At 37.6% G+C, this 20,621-nt stretch overlaps 1 protein-coding gene across 1 annotated transcript in view; it reads left to right on the top strand.

Moving 5' to 3' along the window:
- The first annotated feature begins 4,447 nt into the window (after window positions 1–4,447).
- The window catches only part of LOC122808802 (alpha-2-macroglobulin-like), a 476,844-nt gene continuing 460,670 nt past the window's right edge, over window positions 4,448–20,621 (top strand). The window contains exon 1 of the mRNA XM_044079853.1: window positions 4,448–4,578. Within this exon, the coding sequence (XP_043935788.1) occupies window positions 4,487–4,578 (92 nt within the window). The 5' untranslated portion in view covers window positions 4,448–4,486. The remainder of the gene's footprint in view (window positions 4,579–20,621) is intronic.

Below are 20,621 nucleotides of genomic sequence, written 5' to 3'. Positions count from 1 at the left end.
TCGGTAGAGCATACCTGGTTTTTGGTGATTTTTTTTAATACTTTGCAGAATGTGTAGGTTAAAGTTAAGTTCATCATCAATGATAACACCTAGAAGCTTTGTGTGGGAGTCAGGTTGTATGTTGGTGTTATTGGAGGATGAGATGAGAAAGATAGATTTTAGATGAGATAGAGAATGTGAGAGGAATAGCAGGAGTTTAGTTTTTTCGGGTTCAGGATGAGTAAATTATCAGCCAGTTATTTTTCAACAGATAGAAAATTGTCCTTGGTAAGAATGTGAAGGTCAGGATATTGTTGAAAGTGCAGATAACAGTTGAGTCATCAGCATTTTGGATTAGAGCAGATTGTTTGCAGTAGGTATGAAGTTCATTTGTAAAGATATTGAACAGGAGGGGACCCAAGATGGAGCCTTGAGGTTGTCAGTGGGAGGTAGGGTGAGCAGAAGGAGAGCCATTGAACAGATTGCTGTCTATGAGACATATAACTAGAGAAGAAGGCAAGGGTGGAAGGAGATAGATTGAGGTTGGAAAGTTTAGTTAGACGTATAGGTTGAGAGACAATGTTGAATGTTTTAGAGAGGTCAAGGAAAAGGCTGAATACTAGGAGGTTATTATCGTGGGCCTCAGCTATTGTATGTGTAAAAGACAGGAGGGCTGTAGAAGTGCTATGATTAGGGCAGAAGCCATGTTGGGTGGGAGTTGGAAGGTTCTGTTGGAGAAGATAGTTTAGGAGTTATGAGTGTATTCATTTTTCCAGAATTTTGGCTAGAGGAGAGAGGATGGCAAGTGGACAAAAATTTGATGGGTCCATTGAGTTCCCCCCTTTATGCAAGGGGATAGTAGAAAAGGACTTCCAAATCTCTAGCACTATTGCTTCCTGGGTAGATCTATTGATTAAAAGGGATACTGGCTAGGCTATGGATTCTGCAGCTAATTTGAGAAAAGTGGGTGGGAGATTGTCTGAGGAGGGAGAGCAAGGTTTAAGCTTCAGAAGGAGTGATTTAATGTAAGAAGCTGGAGCTCATTTGAAGGAGAAAGGGTTACTGTTTTGTGGCTTGGGAGGGATAGAGGTGGAATTTGTATTGGAATTTGAGGGTATAAGTTTCTGGACAGTGTCAATTAAGTGTCTGTTAAAAAGGGTAGCAGCATCTAGAGAAGTGTTGTTTAGGAATGGGGAGAGATTAGAAGGGCACCCGGGATTGAGAATTTTCTTTAAAGTGGACCAGCATTTCTGTGGATTGGTTTTGCAGTTAATATGGGGAGAGTTATAATATGATTTTTTGTCCTTACAGACATGTCTTTTGAGAAGATTCCGAAGTTCTATATACTTGTGAAACAGGGAAGGTTGTTTAGTCTTAGTCCAGGCATTCCAAGTATTGTCACATTTATGCATGAGAGATTTAGTTTCTTTAGAAAGATAGGGGGCAAAATTAGATTTGATTCAACTATGTCTGGTAGGGGCTACAGAGCTGAGGATATCAAGGAATATGTTATTAAATTTGTGAACAACTTCCTTTAGAGGAATTTGAGGATGGGACAGTCAATACTAGAGAGGATAGAGTTGAATTGGGTGGTATTGTAGTTGTTAAGTTTATGACAGTCTCTATAAAAATGAGATTTTGCTGCTTGGGTAGAGTGTCGTAGGATGGTAGTAGGAAGATGGTCACTCAAAGAGTTTGCTAAGGTAGTTGGATTGTGGTAAAGGTTAGGTGAGTTAGTGAGAATCCAGTCAATAGTAGAATTGGAAGAAGTGGTATTGTGCAGGCAGGTGGTGGATGTTATCAGTTGGTAGAATCCCTGAAGGTTGATACTGAGCTATGGGGAGTAAGTCGACATTTTGGTCCAGTCTATGCTAACATCACCTAGGATGAGGATTTCATAGGGTACATTGTGAGAGAACTAAGATAGGATAGATTCAAGGATTGGAATATTATTACCAGGGAGAATATATATGGAGGCAATGACAAGTTTCTTATGGGGTTAAGATGGCAGTTAATGATGATAAGTTCAGTTGGGTGAAAATCAGGAGTAGGTGTGGTGATAGTGGAGAGGTTTAGACTATCAGAATGGAGGATGGCAACACCACCACCCTTTTTAGTAATTCTATCACAGCGGTAGATATTATAGCCTGTTGGCAGTATTTCACTGTTACTTATGTGGGGTTTTAATTAAGTTTCAGATAAGGGTAGGATGTGAGGGGTGGTTTGGGCAATCCAGGCATGTAGCTCAGTGATTTTGTTAGTGAGGCTTTGTATATTTAGGACATAGATAGAGAGGTGCTTGTGTTGCGAGGTTTGATATGAGGGAGGATGAGGAGGGAGTGAGAGGTGGTATGATTGGGGCGGTGGAGGAGCTGATGGTGCGTGTAAGGTTTTGGGGAGATGAGGCTGGGCTTGGATTTGGGTGTATATCACCAGCGAGAAGTATGTTGCTGGGAAGTGAGGTAGTATGTGTTAGTGATAAAAAGTGGTGGTAAAGTCTTGGCTTGGGTTTATAGGAGAGATGGTAGCTCTCTAGTATAATAAGTTTATGATAGCAGTAAAAAGTGAAGTTGAAGAGAGATGGGGAGATTAAGATGGGGTGAGATGGAGGGGAAGGTTTAAGAATGCATGTGGTAGGACAGTATAGGAAAGGCTGGGAAAGGTATGTATGATAGGAGGTGAGATTTGCGAGCAAAGTTAGGATTCATAATGTTAGGTATAGAAGTAGCATGCTTATTTATGTGGTGAGTGTAGGAGGGACTATGAGAGTATAAACTGGTTTGGGAGAGGAGGAAGTAAAATAAGTAGTGACAGTGTAAGAGTTGGGAAATATCAGGCAGGAGATGATGTATGAGTGGGTAAAAAGGACAGGAAGGGGAGGGACTAGTTGTAGGCAGGAAGTGGAGAGTGAGTGGTTGATATCGACAGGAAGGGAAGGGTGTGGATAGTATAATGTAATTGAAGTAGGGGTGGGTGGGAATGGGGGTAGGGAAGAGGAGCAAAGTGAACCCAAGTGTAGCGAGGGCAAATGGAGTGGGGCTACATCAGCAGTAGCTGCAGAGACCCTAATAAACACCATCAGTGAAGCTTGTAAGTTAAGTTTAAGATTAGCCAGGAGTGACTGGAAATGAGTAAAGAAACAGGCACTGGGAAGAGAGGCTGAAACAGGATAGAATGGAAGGAGAAATAACAGTAAGGAAAGCTAAAAAAGGTCAGCAAGATAAAGTAGTGCAGGAGGGCAGGCTAGAGAAAAAATAGTGCAGCTGGAAGATGGAGGACTAGGGAGAAGACTGGTGATGTGCAGGAGGCAGCAACCAAAGGGAAAAAACATAATAAAAAACAGTACTGGTAAGATATACAAATAATAAACTTTAAGCAGGACATACTTTCAAAATTACATCCAAAAAAAAAAAAAAATAGGAGAGGCAGTCTTCAACTGGGTCTTGGGTGCAGGTAGTTTCCAAGCAGGGTAGGTCAGTGAGCTTATGTAAGGAGTCTGTCCTGGCTTTCAAACTTACACCCCAGGAAACTAGACAGAGGCAGTCTTCAATTGGGTCTTTGGTGCAGGTAGTTTCCAAGCAGGGTAGGCCAGTGAGTAGTGAATACATTCTAAGTATAATAGTCATTCATTCTCCAGGTATCCACTTCATCCAATCCAGGATCATGGGAGGAGGGAACATATCCTGGTGCTCACTGGGCATTATACATATAAACTACCCCAGATGGGGTGGTAGCCATCACAGGACATGTACACACCTCTAGGCAGTTTGGAGGATTGCCAGGTCAACTATGGCACATTTTTAGCATGTGAAAGGAAGGGGAACACCTTGTGAAAACCCTTATGGATACAAGGAGGAGGTAGAGCTCCACAAGGAGCCCTCACAGCAAAAAAACAAAACTGGAGAACCAAACACTGTAAGGCAAAAAGACTAAAAGCTAAGCCTCTGCTCTGCCCTAGTGTGCTAACTAAAACTACAGACCCACTATAGATGCATATTCTACACTCTGCTGTTCAGTCCAGGCACTAAACAGTTCAGAAATGAACAGCTTCTACATTTCGACAAAAGCATGGGATGCACATTAAGCTGGTTACTTTGCAAACTAAACTGTAGAGTACTGTGACAGAACATCTACAATGCTTCTTTTCCTGATTAGGAAGTACCAAATTCAAGACAAATGTAATCTGAATGATATTGCACCGAGTCAAAAAGGAAAAAAAAGTTCTCCATTAAGACAGTGCATGTTACACTAGGAGCACAAGAACCTCAAATCATCTGGAGTGCAAATGAGTATTGTAAGTACATTTAGAAATCTTCATAATTCGGGGAAGAATGTGAGTTTTGTTAAACTATGGCAGTGTGTACACTAATATTTCATGAGAAATACATCAAATCACGTCTGAATAAATGTCTTTAGAACTACACATCTAACAACATACTTATTTTCTGTTATTTTCCTTGAAGGTTTCGTTGTAGAAAGACAACAAAGACCACCTCTAAATACATTAATGTATTCTGTTCAGGGTGGTCAGGATACTCCTCAAGAAAAGGTACGAGAATATTTTCCTGAAACATGGTTATGGAATCTGACTACTGTTGGGTAAGTTATTTCTTTCTTCAGTGAAAAATTAACTTTGTTGTTGTAAGCTATTTTTTCTACTGTAAAATGAACTTGTCGATGCTTATGATTAGCTAGAATTGCATTCCTTCTTAACCCATTGGTAATTCTAATTCACATTCACCATTAAGCTTTGCATGCATTCTAAAGGTTATGCAGGAACTGATGTTTTCATAGGTTCATAAGTTCATAGGTAGGTACTAGGCTATCGTCCCTGGGGTGTATATACAAGTCCAGCCAAAAAGGTACCCTGGCTTTTGCCACCCAAGAAAATTATTTTCTAGGTCTATAAAGAGGTATGATGGTCTCTCTCAGGGGTGACTAGACTCTAATTGTAGAATTTAGGTGGGCCACAGAATATTGGTAGACATGCACTGGTCAACATTTAAGCTTTTGCTTGCAACTGACTAAAGATTTTTAATGATGGTGTCATATTTTTATGATTCAACCATTTATTTTGACGTTTTCAAGTAGTGCCTATGCCTAAGATATATTTTTGCATATGAAATAATGCAAGATATCTACATTTAAGTTCATAGACCTGATCTTACCTTTAAGTAACATGAATGCTAATTACACCGAAAGGTTATTTTCAACACATCAGTATAATTTTGAAGGAATTTAATGAGTATCTTTTGTCAAAGTTTATTCCACACTCTTGAAACCTGTGCAATGTATTTATCACATTTATGTTCTATTTTTGACATTTATTTTTAGTATTATATTCTCTGATCTAGTGTAAGATACTCCTGGGGTAGATTACAAGCATAGAGTTTTTTTTTTTTTGCACAGAAGCAAATTACAATCTGCCTTGTAGATGAAGCAGATGTCACAATTAATTTACCCATAAAAAACAGAAAAATTAACAAAATTCCTGAAGCCTTTCTGAATAGTTTAAGCTTTCCAGTTCAATGAGTTTTCTTTAAAGGAAGTGTTGGACCTTTTCATTTTGTTTCAACTGGCTTCTTTTACAGCTGCAAAACATATCCTATATTCAATAATACGTGATACCAGTGAGGTCTATAAAGCGGTATGATGGTCTCTCTCAGGGGTGACTAGACTCTAATTGTAGAATTTAGGTGGGCCACAGAATATTGGTAGACATGCACTGGCCAAAGTTTAAGCTTTTGCTTGTCACTGACTCAAGATTTTTAATGATGGTGTCATATTTTTATGATTCAACCATATATTTTGTAATGAAAATGTCTGCCATTTTGATAAGTCTCATGAAGTTATATTGGGTCTATATCACATTATCGAACTTTCAAAATATCGAACACCATAAGCTTGAACTTGGAAGTTCGAAATGTGATATCATCGAAAGCTCAGAACAGTGATTTTTTTCCCAGGGAAAAAAAATTGCTGTTCCAAGAAACACACACACAACACAAGCACACCCCCCTACTTAAATATACCAACTCCAAGATTGCATCGCAGTGAAGGAAATAGCGAAGCAGCGGAACGGCCCACCGAATTCTTGCCCTAGGTAAGAATTCGATGTTCCGCGGCTTCAATATTATCAGCATTCGTGGTTTCGTGTTTGATGTAATGCCATTCAAAATGATGTGCTTTTGTGGTTATGATATACACCCGTTATAATTATTGGCATTAAAACTTAGGTCACTAATGGTGTACCTGGTATGTACATTTTGTATACCATTGTCGGCATGTTTGTATTTGGCAATCCAGAGCTGTTTCTAGCTTTTATATCTGAGAATAGCCTGAAAAGAAGCATAGGAGTACAAGTCCCTGAGGACACCAGTGATAACCCACATAGGGATTGACAGCAATCTCAGTGCACAGCATTAGTGTCAGTAGTGTAACAGGGTGCACACTTGCCTTTGATGATAAAAAATCAGAATACGTTATGTTTTATTGTCACATCAAGCACTTGGACTTATTTCTTTTGGATGAGACATTTAACTAAGGTCTAGTCTGCTTGAGTTGGTAAAAGCTGATTGGGATGTAAAAGATTCCATGGCAATTACGAAAACCAGTGTGGGCACTTTTTATTTTACAGAGCAATTAAAATATAATTTCTATTTTGCATATATTAATAGTTGCATTTTACTTAACAATCTTCATCATACATTTTTCTCCCTCAAGCCCATGTGCTGTAAAAACAATCTAATCTTTTGCATCACTTCCTTAATATCCAATTTTGTATTAATTGCATTTCCTTTTTTGCCTTTTCAGATAAACCTAATGCATGACATATCTGTTCCAAATTTAGCAACATTTTATATAACCCATACATTATGTTGTTCATATCTCTCTACTCACAATTCCTCCAAACCCTTTTTTTGCTTTTACATTTAAAAAACATAATTAATTCTTTGTTACTTTTCATATATTTTATTTATTTATTTAGTTAGTTATGTATTCATTCATTTATTTATTTATTTGACATTTGTTAACCGGGTTGGTCCAACTGAGCTAGCAGCCCATTTTCAGTGGAGACCTGAGGAGAAAAGCTCCAGGAAATGACATACAAATTTTCATAGAACGTAGAAAAACATGCATTATAAGTTATACAATGTAGTAAAAATAAAAAGTAAAACATGGAATATGCACAAAAAGTTAAGCATAATGCAGTTACAATAATCAAATAAAATGAGATCAATTTAACATAATTTAGCAATTTCAAATATGCACAAAATGTAATTATAGATAAGGTATGGGATGTACAAATGTAAAGGCAGATTGGAGTCAATGTACTATAAGAGTGTCAGTAAACTACAAAAAAAAATGATATACATAATTACATTGTTTTTATTTGTAGTGGATACATAGCACTCACACTATTACATGTGTATAGCTCCTTAAAAATGTGAGAAAAGCAGATTCAAAGAAAAGTAGCCATAAAGTTATTAGAGAGGATGAGAAAAGGTCAGAAAGATGAGAGGGCTCATGTAGGCTCCTGGCAAGGGCAGATCCTTGAGCTTAAGAGAAAAAGTTTTAGTTGCTTTTTGAACTGATTTGTATTTGGGATGTTTCTTATAGAGTTAGGAAGTTTGTTCCAGGCTAAAGACACACTGTAGTTGTAAAGTAATTGTAAAATAGTTTGCCAATGTTTTTGTTGGGTTTATGTATGTCAAGGAGTTGTTGGTCAGAGCTTCTAAGAGATCTAGTGGGGGTGTAGAAGGAAACAAGGGAGGAGAGGGAGGGGCAGGCAGTGGGTTTGTGCAGGGCAGAATGTGAAACTTGTAGGTGTGAGATAAGAAGTTGATGGTGGAATTCTGGCAATTGCAGTCTTTTTAATGCAATGCAATGGTGTGATTTATAAGGCTGGTTTGTAGCAAATCTGGCAGTTTTATTATATGTTTGTTTGAGCTGTGAGATTAATGTAGATTGCAAGTTTGTGAGGATGGGAGTGGCATAGCGAAGGCATGGCAAGATGAAAGCCCTAGCTAGGGATAGTTTGGCATCTGGTGTGAGGAATGTTGTTTCAATACAGTAATCCCAGTTTTTGATGTGTCTTTCTGATAAACTGATGAATGTGCTGATCAAACTTTAGTTGGTCATCTATTGTGGTGCCCATGAGTATAGGATGAGGATCAACTTTGATAACTGTGTTGTTTAGAAAAGAGATGGAGAAGGGAGGTTTGTGGTGTGAGAGTGATCTTGGTCTGAACAGTAAGAGTTTAGTTTTTTTTGGGTTTAGGATAAGTTGGTTTTCCTTAAGCCATTTATATACAGCAATGAATGTGTTTTGTGTAAATGAATGAAGATTTGACATGTCAGAGGTGTTAATAAGGGTTGATTCATCCATGTATTAGATAAGAGTCAAGTGGCTGCAGGCAGAGTTGAGGTGGTTGGTAAAGATATTGAATAGAAGGGGGCCCAGGATAGAACCCTGGGGGACCCGGGAGGACCCCTGTTTTTACAGGCAAGAAGGGGAAGCAGGAAGAGAGCATAAATATTTTATAGAAAATCTCCCCTATATCAATTAAAATAATAAACAAATCTTACCATTCTTCAATTTATTTAAATTTTGAACATCTGTCTTCAATTGTTTTCATTCCATAATGGATAACTTATTTTGTCAATGTATGAGGTAATATTTATCCATAACATTTATATAACAAACCTTTCTTTCTTTTTTTTTCTCTTTTCTGTTACTATTTCCTGTGTCTATACTTTTAAAATATTTTTGAATATCATTGCCTTCATGTATTTTTCCATTTTCTCTTTACTTCTTTGCCATGAGTTATGTTTTCATTTAATAATTTACTTAATAACATCACTTCATCATTTTTTTCAAATATTTAGCACCCAAGACAAATGTAATAAACTCAAATGTACTTCGGGATTTAATGTACCTAAATATCCCATTTCTTTCTTTAGTAGATTGGCATATGATCCCAAAAATATGCTACATATTATTGCCAACAGCTCTTTCTTTCTCTAAAGAAACCTATACATGTATCTTTTACATGCACCTTCCAACTTCTTTGCTCAATAGTTTTGGACAAAGACAAAAATACTGGGTAGACAAAGGTCCAAAGACAGGGACTATTTTTGAATATTACTGAATTTCAGTTAAAAAGTTAATAGAACAACATATTTCATCATTCCATCAACATGTATTTTCTGAACGGTAAGAAAATTAACATTCTAATATTTGTTATTACTTACTGACTATATTTCTCAGAGTTTTAAAAGAAAATCAAAGAAAAAAAAACAGAGAAACTGGTGGTCTTAAAACTTTGTTGATGAGCTCAGTCACAATAATTTCCAAAAATCATGAAACCCAGGTTGTGTTCCAAAGCAACAAGCCTTTATTCGTCACAGACAAGCGATCCTGAATAACAAAAAAAATCAGACATACCAGCTTTTATATTAGCTTTTATATACTTAGAAGTAGGTGTGTAAAATATATGTATTGTTTAATTTTGAACCAGCCCAAAAGAAAATCAAAGCAGTCACAGAGGATGGGCAAACATAGAGGCAAAATGCATGCTGAATCTCAAAATTAATTGAATCCCCTTTCTTCATGAAGCTTAGCTTGAGCATTTTTTTAGAAACTACCTATTTCTTTCATTTGCTCCATCACCCTTTCTCATTGCATCTTTGTACACTGCTTCTGTTCAAAACTTATTCTTAATATTTGCTTCTGCTTTATGAAACATACAGTCCTCCTATGTCTGCTATATCATCCGTACCTTTAATGTTTAGTAAAGTTCAAAACAATTTCTCCCACACACTTCTCAACTTCTGTACTTGCCTCCATACTCCAAAATCTGCCATTAGCTGTTAATAGTATATAAGCAGCATAGGACATTACAGCTCGGAGCTGTACTTCCCTTGGCATTTTCTATCTTGCTTCCATTAACTGTGGTTGATATTTCTGTATTACAGCATTCATTGTATAAGCAGCATAGGACATTACAGCTTGGAGCTGTACTTCCTTTGGCATTTTCTATCTTGCTTCCATTAACAGTGGTTGATATTTCTGTATTACAGCATTCATTGCTAAGGAATATATAAAATTCCACTAAGAGATAGTCTTATTTTACATGCTTTTTTATTCTTAGCTTGTTCCCCCCACATCCCTTTGCCAACATGTATTCCAAAGAAACCTGTTCCTGTCACAGTCTTAACCAGTTTATCTATTCTCATTTGTATAATTTACATAATATTCTTGTGGTATATATTTTCCTTATCATACCTTTAATACACAAACCTTAGTAATCCACAGTATGCTTTACTCTTCCTAATTCCTTATTCATTATGTACATCAAAATATTTTCCCTTTTTCTTCTTCTATCTTTACATTAAATGCATATCCATTTCTACCTGTCCCTCAGGTAAACACTCTGCATTCATATATTAGCATCTTCTATAATTCCCAGAGTTCTTAACTTTTCAGGCTTTCTTGTTTTTGGTTTTTCTTTCTTCATACTTTTACTTTTCTATTATACTTCTTTCACTTTATCTACTTTCTCATACATTTGTTTAAGAAAATCCTTTAACACTTTCTTGTCCTGGTATTTTCATATTTCTCCTTTTATATTTTCATTTCCATTCATTGTCCTTATATTGAAAATACTTTCCTGAAAATAATGTCACATCTCCCTTATTTCCTCTTAAACAACCTGTTGACTCTTTTAATTATTCTATTCTTATTGTATTTTGTTTGTATATTTATATTTCTTTTTCCATACATTCTATCAAATTCTCTTTGAAAAGCTTATAATATTATATTGCTGTTAATTCATATCCTGCTTTCCCGTCTTTAAATATACTTTCTTCCATGTTTATACAACTTCTGTATCCTTCCTCTAATGATTCCATCATTCTTGACAACCTCTATAAAATGTATGCATTTCATAACAATCCTTCCATAGTTGATGTATTGTGGCGTTTAATTCTCCACAGCTTTTAATTCCTCAGTTTTACTTCACAAATCTCTTAGTTTTTTTTAAATCATGCACCTCATCTTTATTATAGTAAAATCTACTGAAATCCTTTGAAAGGAGTAGGAAATTTCCAGAGTGTTCTGCCCAAATTTCAACTAGTTAATGTAAATATCAGCTCAAGTGTCCCGTGGAAATAATCCATATTCTTAAATGTGCTAAAGCAAAAGTACAAATTAAAATAAAACAAACAAAATAACCTTACTTGTATTCTGTTGCTTTACCAATGCTTTTCCCATTTAACACCATTTGGATAGATATTTAATACTTCTAATTTGTCAATTATTCCTTCATGTGGAATAAGCTTAGTACTTTAGTAAGGTCAATGCACATGACATGCTACTGATCTCATAAAAGATGTATGCTGGAATCTTGTGCTCTGCTGTTAATTAGCCTTACATTTTTTTCTGGGCAGAATGAAAGCTTCTAAGTTCTTTCTAAAGTAAATACCCTGTAATTGCTTGCAGTGCTGCACAGAAACCAAAAAATTGTTCAAGACTTGCTTAGACTGGATAAATGTCTTGTGAGAAATAGATTGTATGAAGGAAGAACTTCTTGGAATATAGGGTAATGATGACAGCATGAGGAACTAACAGGTGAAACCAGAAAACATTTTCCCAATCTCTTCTTCTAGACATTATGAAATCTGTTGGCTTTATGGTCAAAACTAGATTCAAGAAAACCAAACTCTGCTCCTATGAGGTAACTTTTGGATTTTGTCCAGGGAAAAGATGGTAAGAAGAATGAAGAACTGGGAAGTGAAAAATTAAGGCAGTGTCTTCTAGTGCTACAACTATATAAACACTGTATCACTATCTGTGCAAGTCCATGTAGTGCTACAACTATATAAACACTGTGTCACTATCTGTGCAAGTCCATGTAGTGCTACAACTATATAAACACCGTGTCACTATCTGAGCAAGTCCATGTAGTGCTACAACTATATAAACACTGTGTCACTATCTGTGCAAGTCCATATAGTGCTACAACTATTTAAACACTGTGTGACTATCTGTGCAAGTCCATGTAGTGCTACAACTATATAAACACAGTGTCACTATGTGTGCAAGTCCAAGTAGTGCTACAACTATATAAACACCGTGTCACTATCTGTGCAAGTCCATGCAGTACTACAACTATATAAACACCGTGTCACTATCTGTGCAAGTCCATGTAGTGCTATAACTATATAAACACTGTGTCACTATCTGTGCAAGTCCATGTAGTGCTACAAATATATAAACACTGTGTCACTATCTGTGCAAGTCCATGTAGTGCTACAAATATATAAACACTGTGTCACTATCTGTGCAAGTCCATGTATTGCTACAACTATATAAACACTTTGTCACTATCTCTGCAAGTCCATGTAGTGCTACAACTATATAAACACTGTGTCACTATCTGTGCAAGTCCATGTAGTGCTACAAATATATAAACACTGTGTCACTATCTGTGCAAGTCCATGTAGTGCTACAACTATATATAAACACCATGTCACTATCTGTGCAAGTCCATGTAGTGCTACAACTATATAAACACAGTGTCACTATCTGTGCAAGTCCATGTAGTGCTACAACTATATAAACACTGTGTCACCATCTGTGCAAGTCCATGTAGTGCTACAACTATATAAACACCGTGTCACTATCCCTGCAAGTCCATGTAGTGCTACAAATATATAAACACCGTGTCACTATCTGTGCAAGTCCATGTAGTGCTACAACTATATATAAACACTGTGTCACTATCTGTGCAAGTCCATGTAGTGCTACCACTATATAAACACAGTGTCACTATCTGTCCAAGTCCATGTAGTGTTATAACTATATAAACACTGTGTCACTATCTGTGCAAGTCCATGTAGTGCTACAACTATATAAACACTGTGTCACTATCTGTGAAAGTCCATATAGTGCTAAACTATATAAACACTGTGTGACTATCTGTGCAAGTCCATGTAGTGCTACAACTATATAAACACCGTGTCACTATCTGTGCAAGTCCATATAGTGCGACAACTATATAAACACCGTGTGACTATCTGTGCAAGTCCATGTAGTGCTACAACTATATAAACACTGTGTCACTATCTGTGCAAGTCCATGTAGTGCTACAACTATATAAACACCGTGTCACTATCTGTGCAAGTCCATGCATCTTCTAGCCAAAGCTGTGATCATCCTCATTTTTTAAAGCCTATAAACAAAAGGTGTATCAGGAAAGGTAACCTAATTGGTTCCAGAGGGACTGTAATGTTTATGCAATTGGGCAATTGTCCCACTGGATGAGCCTGAAGTCCACAACCATGCCCTAATACAAATAATTATTATTTTCTTTCCCTTAATTCTTACCCTTCTACAGTTCAACCAGCTTATAGTAGCACTTGTGGGAAGAAATATCCAGGGAATTGTTATGGATAGGCTTGTATAGGCCCTAGGGCTGATAGCCTAGTACCAACCTATGAACCTATGAACCTATGAACATAAAATACTTCATCAACCTGATAACACGTCTGCCCTCAAAAATATTCTCACCCCTCATAGTGCCCCCAGGCCATTATGCTCAGCTGATGAACTAATGATACTGACCCAAAAATCCAACAGCTCTGCAGGCGATGCTATATTTGCAAACTCAACAGGTAAAAATCTGGAATCTACTCCCTACTACCATTACCAAGGAAACCTCACTACCCCTATTTAAAAGAGAACTCAAAAAATACCTCTCATCTCATTGGCTGTTCTCTTGTTCTAAACCTCACTAACAACTTCACTAATACATGTCATGCTACCCAACGTGCTGTTTAGCCAAGTATCTATGCCTCATAGCATTTGAATGTCTAAGCATTGTGAATTATGAGATCTGATTGTAGTCTATGTTCACATTTTCTGATACGTCTCTGCCAATCAGATATAAGTCTGCACATTGTGTATAATGATATCTGCCTGTATTCTTTGTCTATATTTTTCTAAACATGTCTGCCTGACTTTATCACTCAGTGATGTATGTACTGTCTCTTTTTTGTTATATGGAGCTTTTCTCTCTGGGCCTCAGCTGAAAATGGACATATATCCAGTCGGACTATCCTGGTCAACAAATGTAAAATAAAATAAATAAATAAAATAAGTACATTTTGAGATTTACTATATAATTCCTGTGCTGTTTGTGGAACAGGGAAACAGCATAGTTCTCATCTTCTTTCCTGTAGAATCTGTGACAAAATCAAAAATAAGGGAGTGGGATTGAGGACCCAAAAACAGGTCCAATTTTTTTTTTAATATTATTCTAATCCACTTAAAATGTTAACAGAACAACAGGTTTTTCATCAACATGTATTGCATAAATAAAAGCATGTATGAAACTCTAATAGCTGGCATTATTGACTGATTGTAATCCTTTGTGGGGTACTAGAAAATTAATAATTTATGTGGGACAGGGTTCGTAGGTTCATAGGTGTTTACTAGGCTAATGACCACAAGGACCTTTTTAAGCCTAGCCATGCATCCCAAGTCTCTAACGAGTTCTGATGCCCTTGATAAGTGTAAGCAGGGTGGGAGATTAAACATTTACAAGCAGGAGCCTGGGAGATGAACCATTTACAGGTTGCCTGTGTCCATTAGAGACATAGGTGCCAAACCAGGGATGAATTTCATGTTCCCCCTCCAATTGTCCAAGTTGCACAGGAATTGGGTTACAGAGGAACACTGCTTTACATGGATGGGGAGCATGTTCAAGAGATGGTGAAGTCTCTAGGATATATACCTGTCTCTCCAGCAGGTCCTATTTATATCACAGATGAGGTTTAAGTCTTTAGAATGTGTAATTCTGGTGCTGTTTGTTTTGTGGATATGCAGGAGGTCAATCAGACTGGGGTCTGACAATGTCAGACATAGCTCTCCCCTCAAAAGCCTATAGGAGCCAGAATACAGGGATAGGGTAAAATTGTGATGCAGAATCAGGGAGATTTGGGAAGTATGGGAAGTGGCCTTCATGTTCTCTGTTATTCTGCAATTTTGCAATACTGACTGATCTTTTTGATGTTTGCAGTATTCATGCTCATTTTGCCATATTTAAAGTTTTGCTACTCATGCGGCTATGTAGTTTAGATGTGAAACTATGGTTTTGAAACTTTAGCCAGTGCTTATACAAGAACTGAAAAACTAGTAGCACCCATGACGGACAACAGGTTTAACAACAAGTAAAAGCACTTATAATGCAAAAGAAAGTATTTGTAAGAATTAACACTTACCTTATGCAAATGGGTATATTAGGCTGAATAAATTCTTTGCAAAAATCACCACAGGCAGGAATCAAACTCTTGTATTGGTGTTTTCGCCTACAGAGTAATAAGGCTATGTGCCTCTTGTCATGCTTATATCATTTGGATTCACCTGTCTGGTGGCGATGATTATATCATTATTGTTTTTGAATTGCATTATTTGCTCATTGAGCATACCTTATAAACATTGTACTGATTCTACTCAATGTCATGCACATACACATACTGGGGTCCCTACTAGCAGCACTGCACATGTGCAGTTAGTATATGCTTTTTGGCATGTGGGTAGGAGTGTCATTTCATAGTTAATCATTTGGACATGAAGCCACTGTAGAACATATTGCTTGAATAGTGGGCAGTGGCATTTAGGACTGCCATATTTCAAACCTTAAAGTGACATCAAAAGCCACATTAAATGAGTTTCCATATTTTTTGAGGTTGCCACCTGTGGCAAAAATAAGGTGTCCATTGATACCCATCATTGTGCTGCAGATGGGGCATGTGAGACCTGATATGGACCCACATTCACTGCCATTTTCACTGAGATTTTTCAAGATGAGGCATTGTGGTGGCTAGATAAAGAGAGAGTACTACTCTTTTTAGAGCACAGCTTTACTGTGAGAATGAGTCCTAGCTTTTTTTGGACCTCCTATCTAAGTATTACACACAGAGGGATCTGCAAGAGGACTATAAATGGCCTTGATAGAAAGCTGAAGCCTGAAATAGTTTAACCTAGGCTGTCACCCATGCCAGTGGCATCCCATGAATGGGAGAACAGTGCCATCACTACTACAGTGATATGAGGTTCCACAATCCTGACCACCTGCACTGATGGGAGGATGAAGTTAAAGTTCATTTACCAGCCCCGTACTGTAAATATAACCTATCTTAGTTGCACATATAACCTTTCACTGTGTGCCATCCACAAAGATTACACAGTATCTTTTTATCTCTATATCCCCCCTGAAGAAATTGAAATGAATAGGTGACGGGACAGAAGAAGACTGGAAAGCTTCAGACAGCACTGGGGTGAGCATACCTTCTTCATAATGTCTTGGCTTTGTTATTAACTATAGTAGGATAAGATGCATAACTTTCATACTTCAGTGCCACTTTTGTCATTACAGCCATTGATCAAATGTAGCAGTATGCCTGTTCAAAGTTATGTTTGTGCGTGCATCCCTTTTTATAGGTGGACATCTGGGTCAGGATGTTAAGGCTCTGCTCTCCAACTGTTAGGATGCCTGTGGATTCAATTCCATTTCCCCACAGTTTTATTAGTATGAAAAATGTTTGTTTATTTTTCTGTCTAATTAGTATAACTGCAGCATTACATGAGGCAAGTATGTAAAATCATCATTGCATGTGGAACAGTATGCTACTGCTAAAACACCCAAACTGTTCTGGAAAGAAATAAACTAAGCACATCACAGATTTCCTCAACCACACTAACCAAAAATCCTCTATTTCTATCAGTTTTGCAGACAACTATAAATCTTTTCTAATCTTCTCAGAGTAAAACATAACTGATAACTTTGCAGAGAGGGAGTCTGTGCTGTAAATAAACAATTAAGCTTTCCCTTTTGTTTCTTTCCTTTTACTTCTGTTTTCTTCAGGGGGTTGGTTCCATTAAAAGTAGCCTTGTCAGCAAGAAAGAAGATACAGGACATCTGTTTGTACTATAAATGGTGAAGCAGTCTACTTTATTTCTTTCCTTTTACTTCTGTCCCCTTCGTGAGGATGGTCATGTATAAAAAGTGCTCTTGAAATGAGCAGTCTCAAGTGTAAAGCAACTACTGAGGTGTAGAGGGTGAGTGTCTTTAACATAGTGAAAATATGAACAAAATTGACAAGTTTTGTTTGAATGCTTTATTAGAAAGTGGGTATCTTTTACTTTACAAAGGATGTCTCATGTATGGAGAAACTGGTGATCAATGGGACAAAATAAACTCTTTTTGTAGTAAATGTAAAGTTTTTGTGGGAATAGATAAAATAGTTAAAGTGGAAGTGTTTCCTTAAGTCTCACCAGATACCAATGAGACTCGCTTTTTTCCTGTAGTCAAAATTTTAAAAATTAAGGGGGTATAGACAGCTAACACAAAAAAGTTGGTAGATATAAGAATACAGACTGACACCAATCATTTCAATAAACCTAGAGTATTAGTAATGATACGATAGGGAGCAAAACATTTCCTGCAAATGAGAACTTGGGTGAAATTATACACATAGATGGAAGCTTACATGTTAAAAGGAACTTCTTCTTTCAGCTTTTCCCAGTTAGGGGTCGCCACAGTGGATCACCTGTCCGCTCATGATTGGCAGTGGAGTTTTTACGGTGTCGAGTTACCAGCCCGGCACCCAACCTTCCACAGAATGCACACACACGCACACCTAGGGCCAATTTTAGAGTGTCCAATCCACCTACAGCATGTCTTTGGGATGTGGGAGGAAACCAGAACACCCGGAGGAAACCCACGTGACCACAGGGAGGACATGCAGACTCCGCACAGAAGGCAGCCCAGCTGAGGATCGAACCCGAGAACCTCTTGCTGTGAGGCGGCAACGTTAACCACATGTTAAAAGGAACTATGGTACCAAAATAAATTTAAGTGATGTTTCTTTGGATGAAACTGAAGAGTCCACAAACTCATATAGAAAGAAAAGATGACTCTGGGGGAGCTCAGTGGTAAAAAAAATAGTATGTTTATCTCAAACAATCATCAACTTTTACCAGAAAATATTTCTAAGTACACCTGAAAAAGTAGAGATGCACAAATTTTAATTATATGTAACTTGTTACGTGAATATATTAATAATTTTTTTCCTGGAATGGGATGCGGAAACATTACAATTTCTGTTCTGTGTGGTGTAAGAATGGAAAATATAAGAATGTTACTTGAAAAAATATTTTCAGAAATGAAGAAATATAATAATTGTAGGTGAAACAAATGATGCTGGGAAAATTAACTTAAAACATATGAAGATGAGGTAAGATTAATACCATTCTGAGGTGGGAAGTCAGGATTTATATCCATTTTCAATGATGTCGTAAAGCATCATTGTTAATGAGTCATTACTGAAAAGGGGAAGAGAATTTGCTAACACCATTAAAAGGTTTAGTTTAGTATCAGTGAGTGAAAATATTATTTGGAAGGATATGTTATATAGAAGATATTTTTTTAGTTGAGATGTGCTTCACTTGAGTCGCCAAGGCAATATAAAATTATCAAGTAAGATCAGTGTTGCAGGGGGAGGAATCCAACTTTAGCTTCAAACAGGATTAGATATTTTATGGCTAATGCCAGAAGTTTAAACAACAACATTCTAGGCCTTGAAGCAAGAGTAGGGGGATGTATATGATATTGCTGGAATTACTAAAACATGTTTTTTTCTGAAACTTAATCAATCACTAGCTTTGACAGGCTTTAGTGGTAATCATTTGTTTCACAGTAATATAAAGGGAGGTGGAGTATCTGTATGTAAGTTCATAGGAGATTACTAGGCTAATGGCGCAGGAGCCTTTCCAGTATTACCTGAATTTTACCTGCTTTTTGATCCCTAAGGGCTAGAGAATGGCTTAGGTTAGTGCCTATGCTTCTGAGAATTTTGCAGACTGCCCCTGTCCATGATGGACACAGGCAGCAATCCAGGAGCGAATTTACGATTCCTATCCACTGATCCAAACTGTGTTTGAAGAGAGTCTGTCTGTCTCTCCAGCTTGTTTTGTTTATTTCACAGACCAGGTTTAGATCCTTAGATGAGCTGGCCCTCATGCAGTTTGTGTTGCGAATGTGTAACACTTCCATCAGGGCTGGATTTGAATGTGACTTGTAGGTTAGGCATATATTTATTTATTTATTTAACATTTGTTAACCAGGAAAGTCCAACTTAGAACAATGCCAATTTTCAGTGGAAGCCCAGGGAGAAAGGCTCCAGATGCATATCTGTGTAACATGGGAGGAAACCGGAGCACTCGGAGGAAACCCACACGAACACAGGGAGGACATGCAGACTCTGCACAGAAGGCACCCCAGCCAAGAATCGAACCGGAGAACCTCTTGCTGTGAGGCCACAATGCTACCGCTGCACCACTGTGCTGATCACTCCTTAATAGTTGGTAGGAGACAGAGTAAAGGGTACAGGGCTTTTAGATGATCCCCATAGGACATGTTGCTTATACCCTGTTTTTTTTTTTTTTTTTTTTTTTTTGTAAGAAACCTCTGAAGCTGCTCCAGACATTGCAAGTGCTTCGTGAATTACATGCCAAAAGGTGCATTGTACTCGATTATTGGTCTGATTTGATCTGAGTACAGTGGGGCTATAACTTCCTTGGATCTTGATGCCATGCCTTTACTTATAAGCTGTGCCACATAATAGGACTTCCTGACCACTGTGGACACATGGTTGTCAAAGTTGAGGCTACTATCTGTTCGTGTACCTAGATCTCTCACATCTGAGTCCACTCTTAGGGGTATGCTATTAATGTTATAATTTGCAGTCATACTTGGCTTCACAAGGGGTATGATTACTCATTTTTTTGCATTTAGTATTAGGCCATGACTCCTGCACCAATCATTTGTCTGAGTCAGACCCTTCTGAAGGATAGCTACATCTCTGGGTGATTCGATGATTGTCCTAACTTGCAGTCATCAACAAAACTAGTCTACATTAGCCTTGACTTCAGTATTCCAAACAGGAGGGGTCCCAGCAATGAGTCTTGTGGTACACCACTAATAACTGGCCTCTTGTTGCATCTGGATTCTCCCACTCTAACAACGTGTCCTATCTGTGAGACATTTGACTATCCATCTGGTGGCACATGGATTTATACCCAGGTAGGCAGTATACACTGTTTTACGCTTATCTGTGGTCCTTGTGATGTTCACAAAAAAGTCCACCAGAGTGAGCAGCCATGACCTGCCCTTGACAAAGCTCAACTGGGTTGGGTCCAGTGTCTGTAGGTTTCCTATGCTGCTATTTAGCAGGTCCATGATTATTCTTCTTGCATATATGACTTGTGGGTCTGTAATTTCCTAGTCTGTTCTCCACTCCACATGGACAAAGCCAGTCTGGAAGCTGTGGTTGAATAGAGATCCTAGTGGGTCAGCTATGTTCTGTTTCAAGCTATTTAAGAGGCATGCTGAGGTACAGTTTGGACCCATTGAAGCTGTGATTTTTAGCTTTAGAGAGAACAATGGGGACCTGTTCTTTTGTGATGACTGGTAGATGAATAGTGGAAGGTATTTCTTGGGGGATAGCCAGAGGTGATGGGGAAGTGAAATTTGAGCTATATTTATCAGCCACCAGATTTGCTACATCTTTTGACT

The sequence above is a fragment of the Protopterus annectens genome, chromosome 8.part0 (assembly GCF_019279795.1).
Source record: "Protopterus annectens isolate FY-2018-M chromosome 8.part0, PAN1.0, whole genome shotgun sequence".
Taxonomy (NCBI): Eukaryota; Metazoa; Chordata; order Ceratodontiformes; family Protopteridae; genus Protopterus; species Protopterus annectens.
This window is presented reverse-complemented; position numbering and strand designations above follow the sequence as displayed.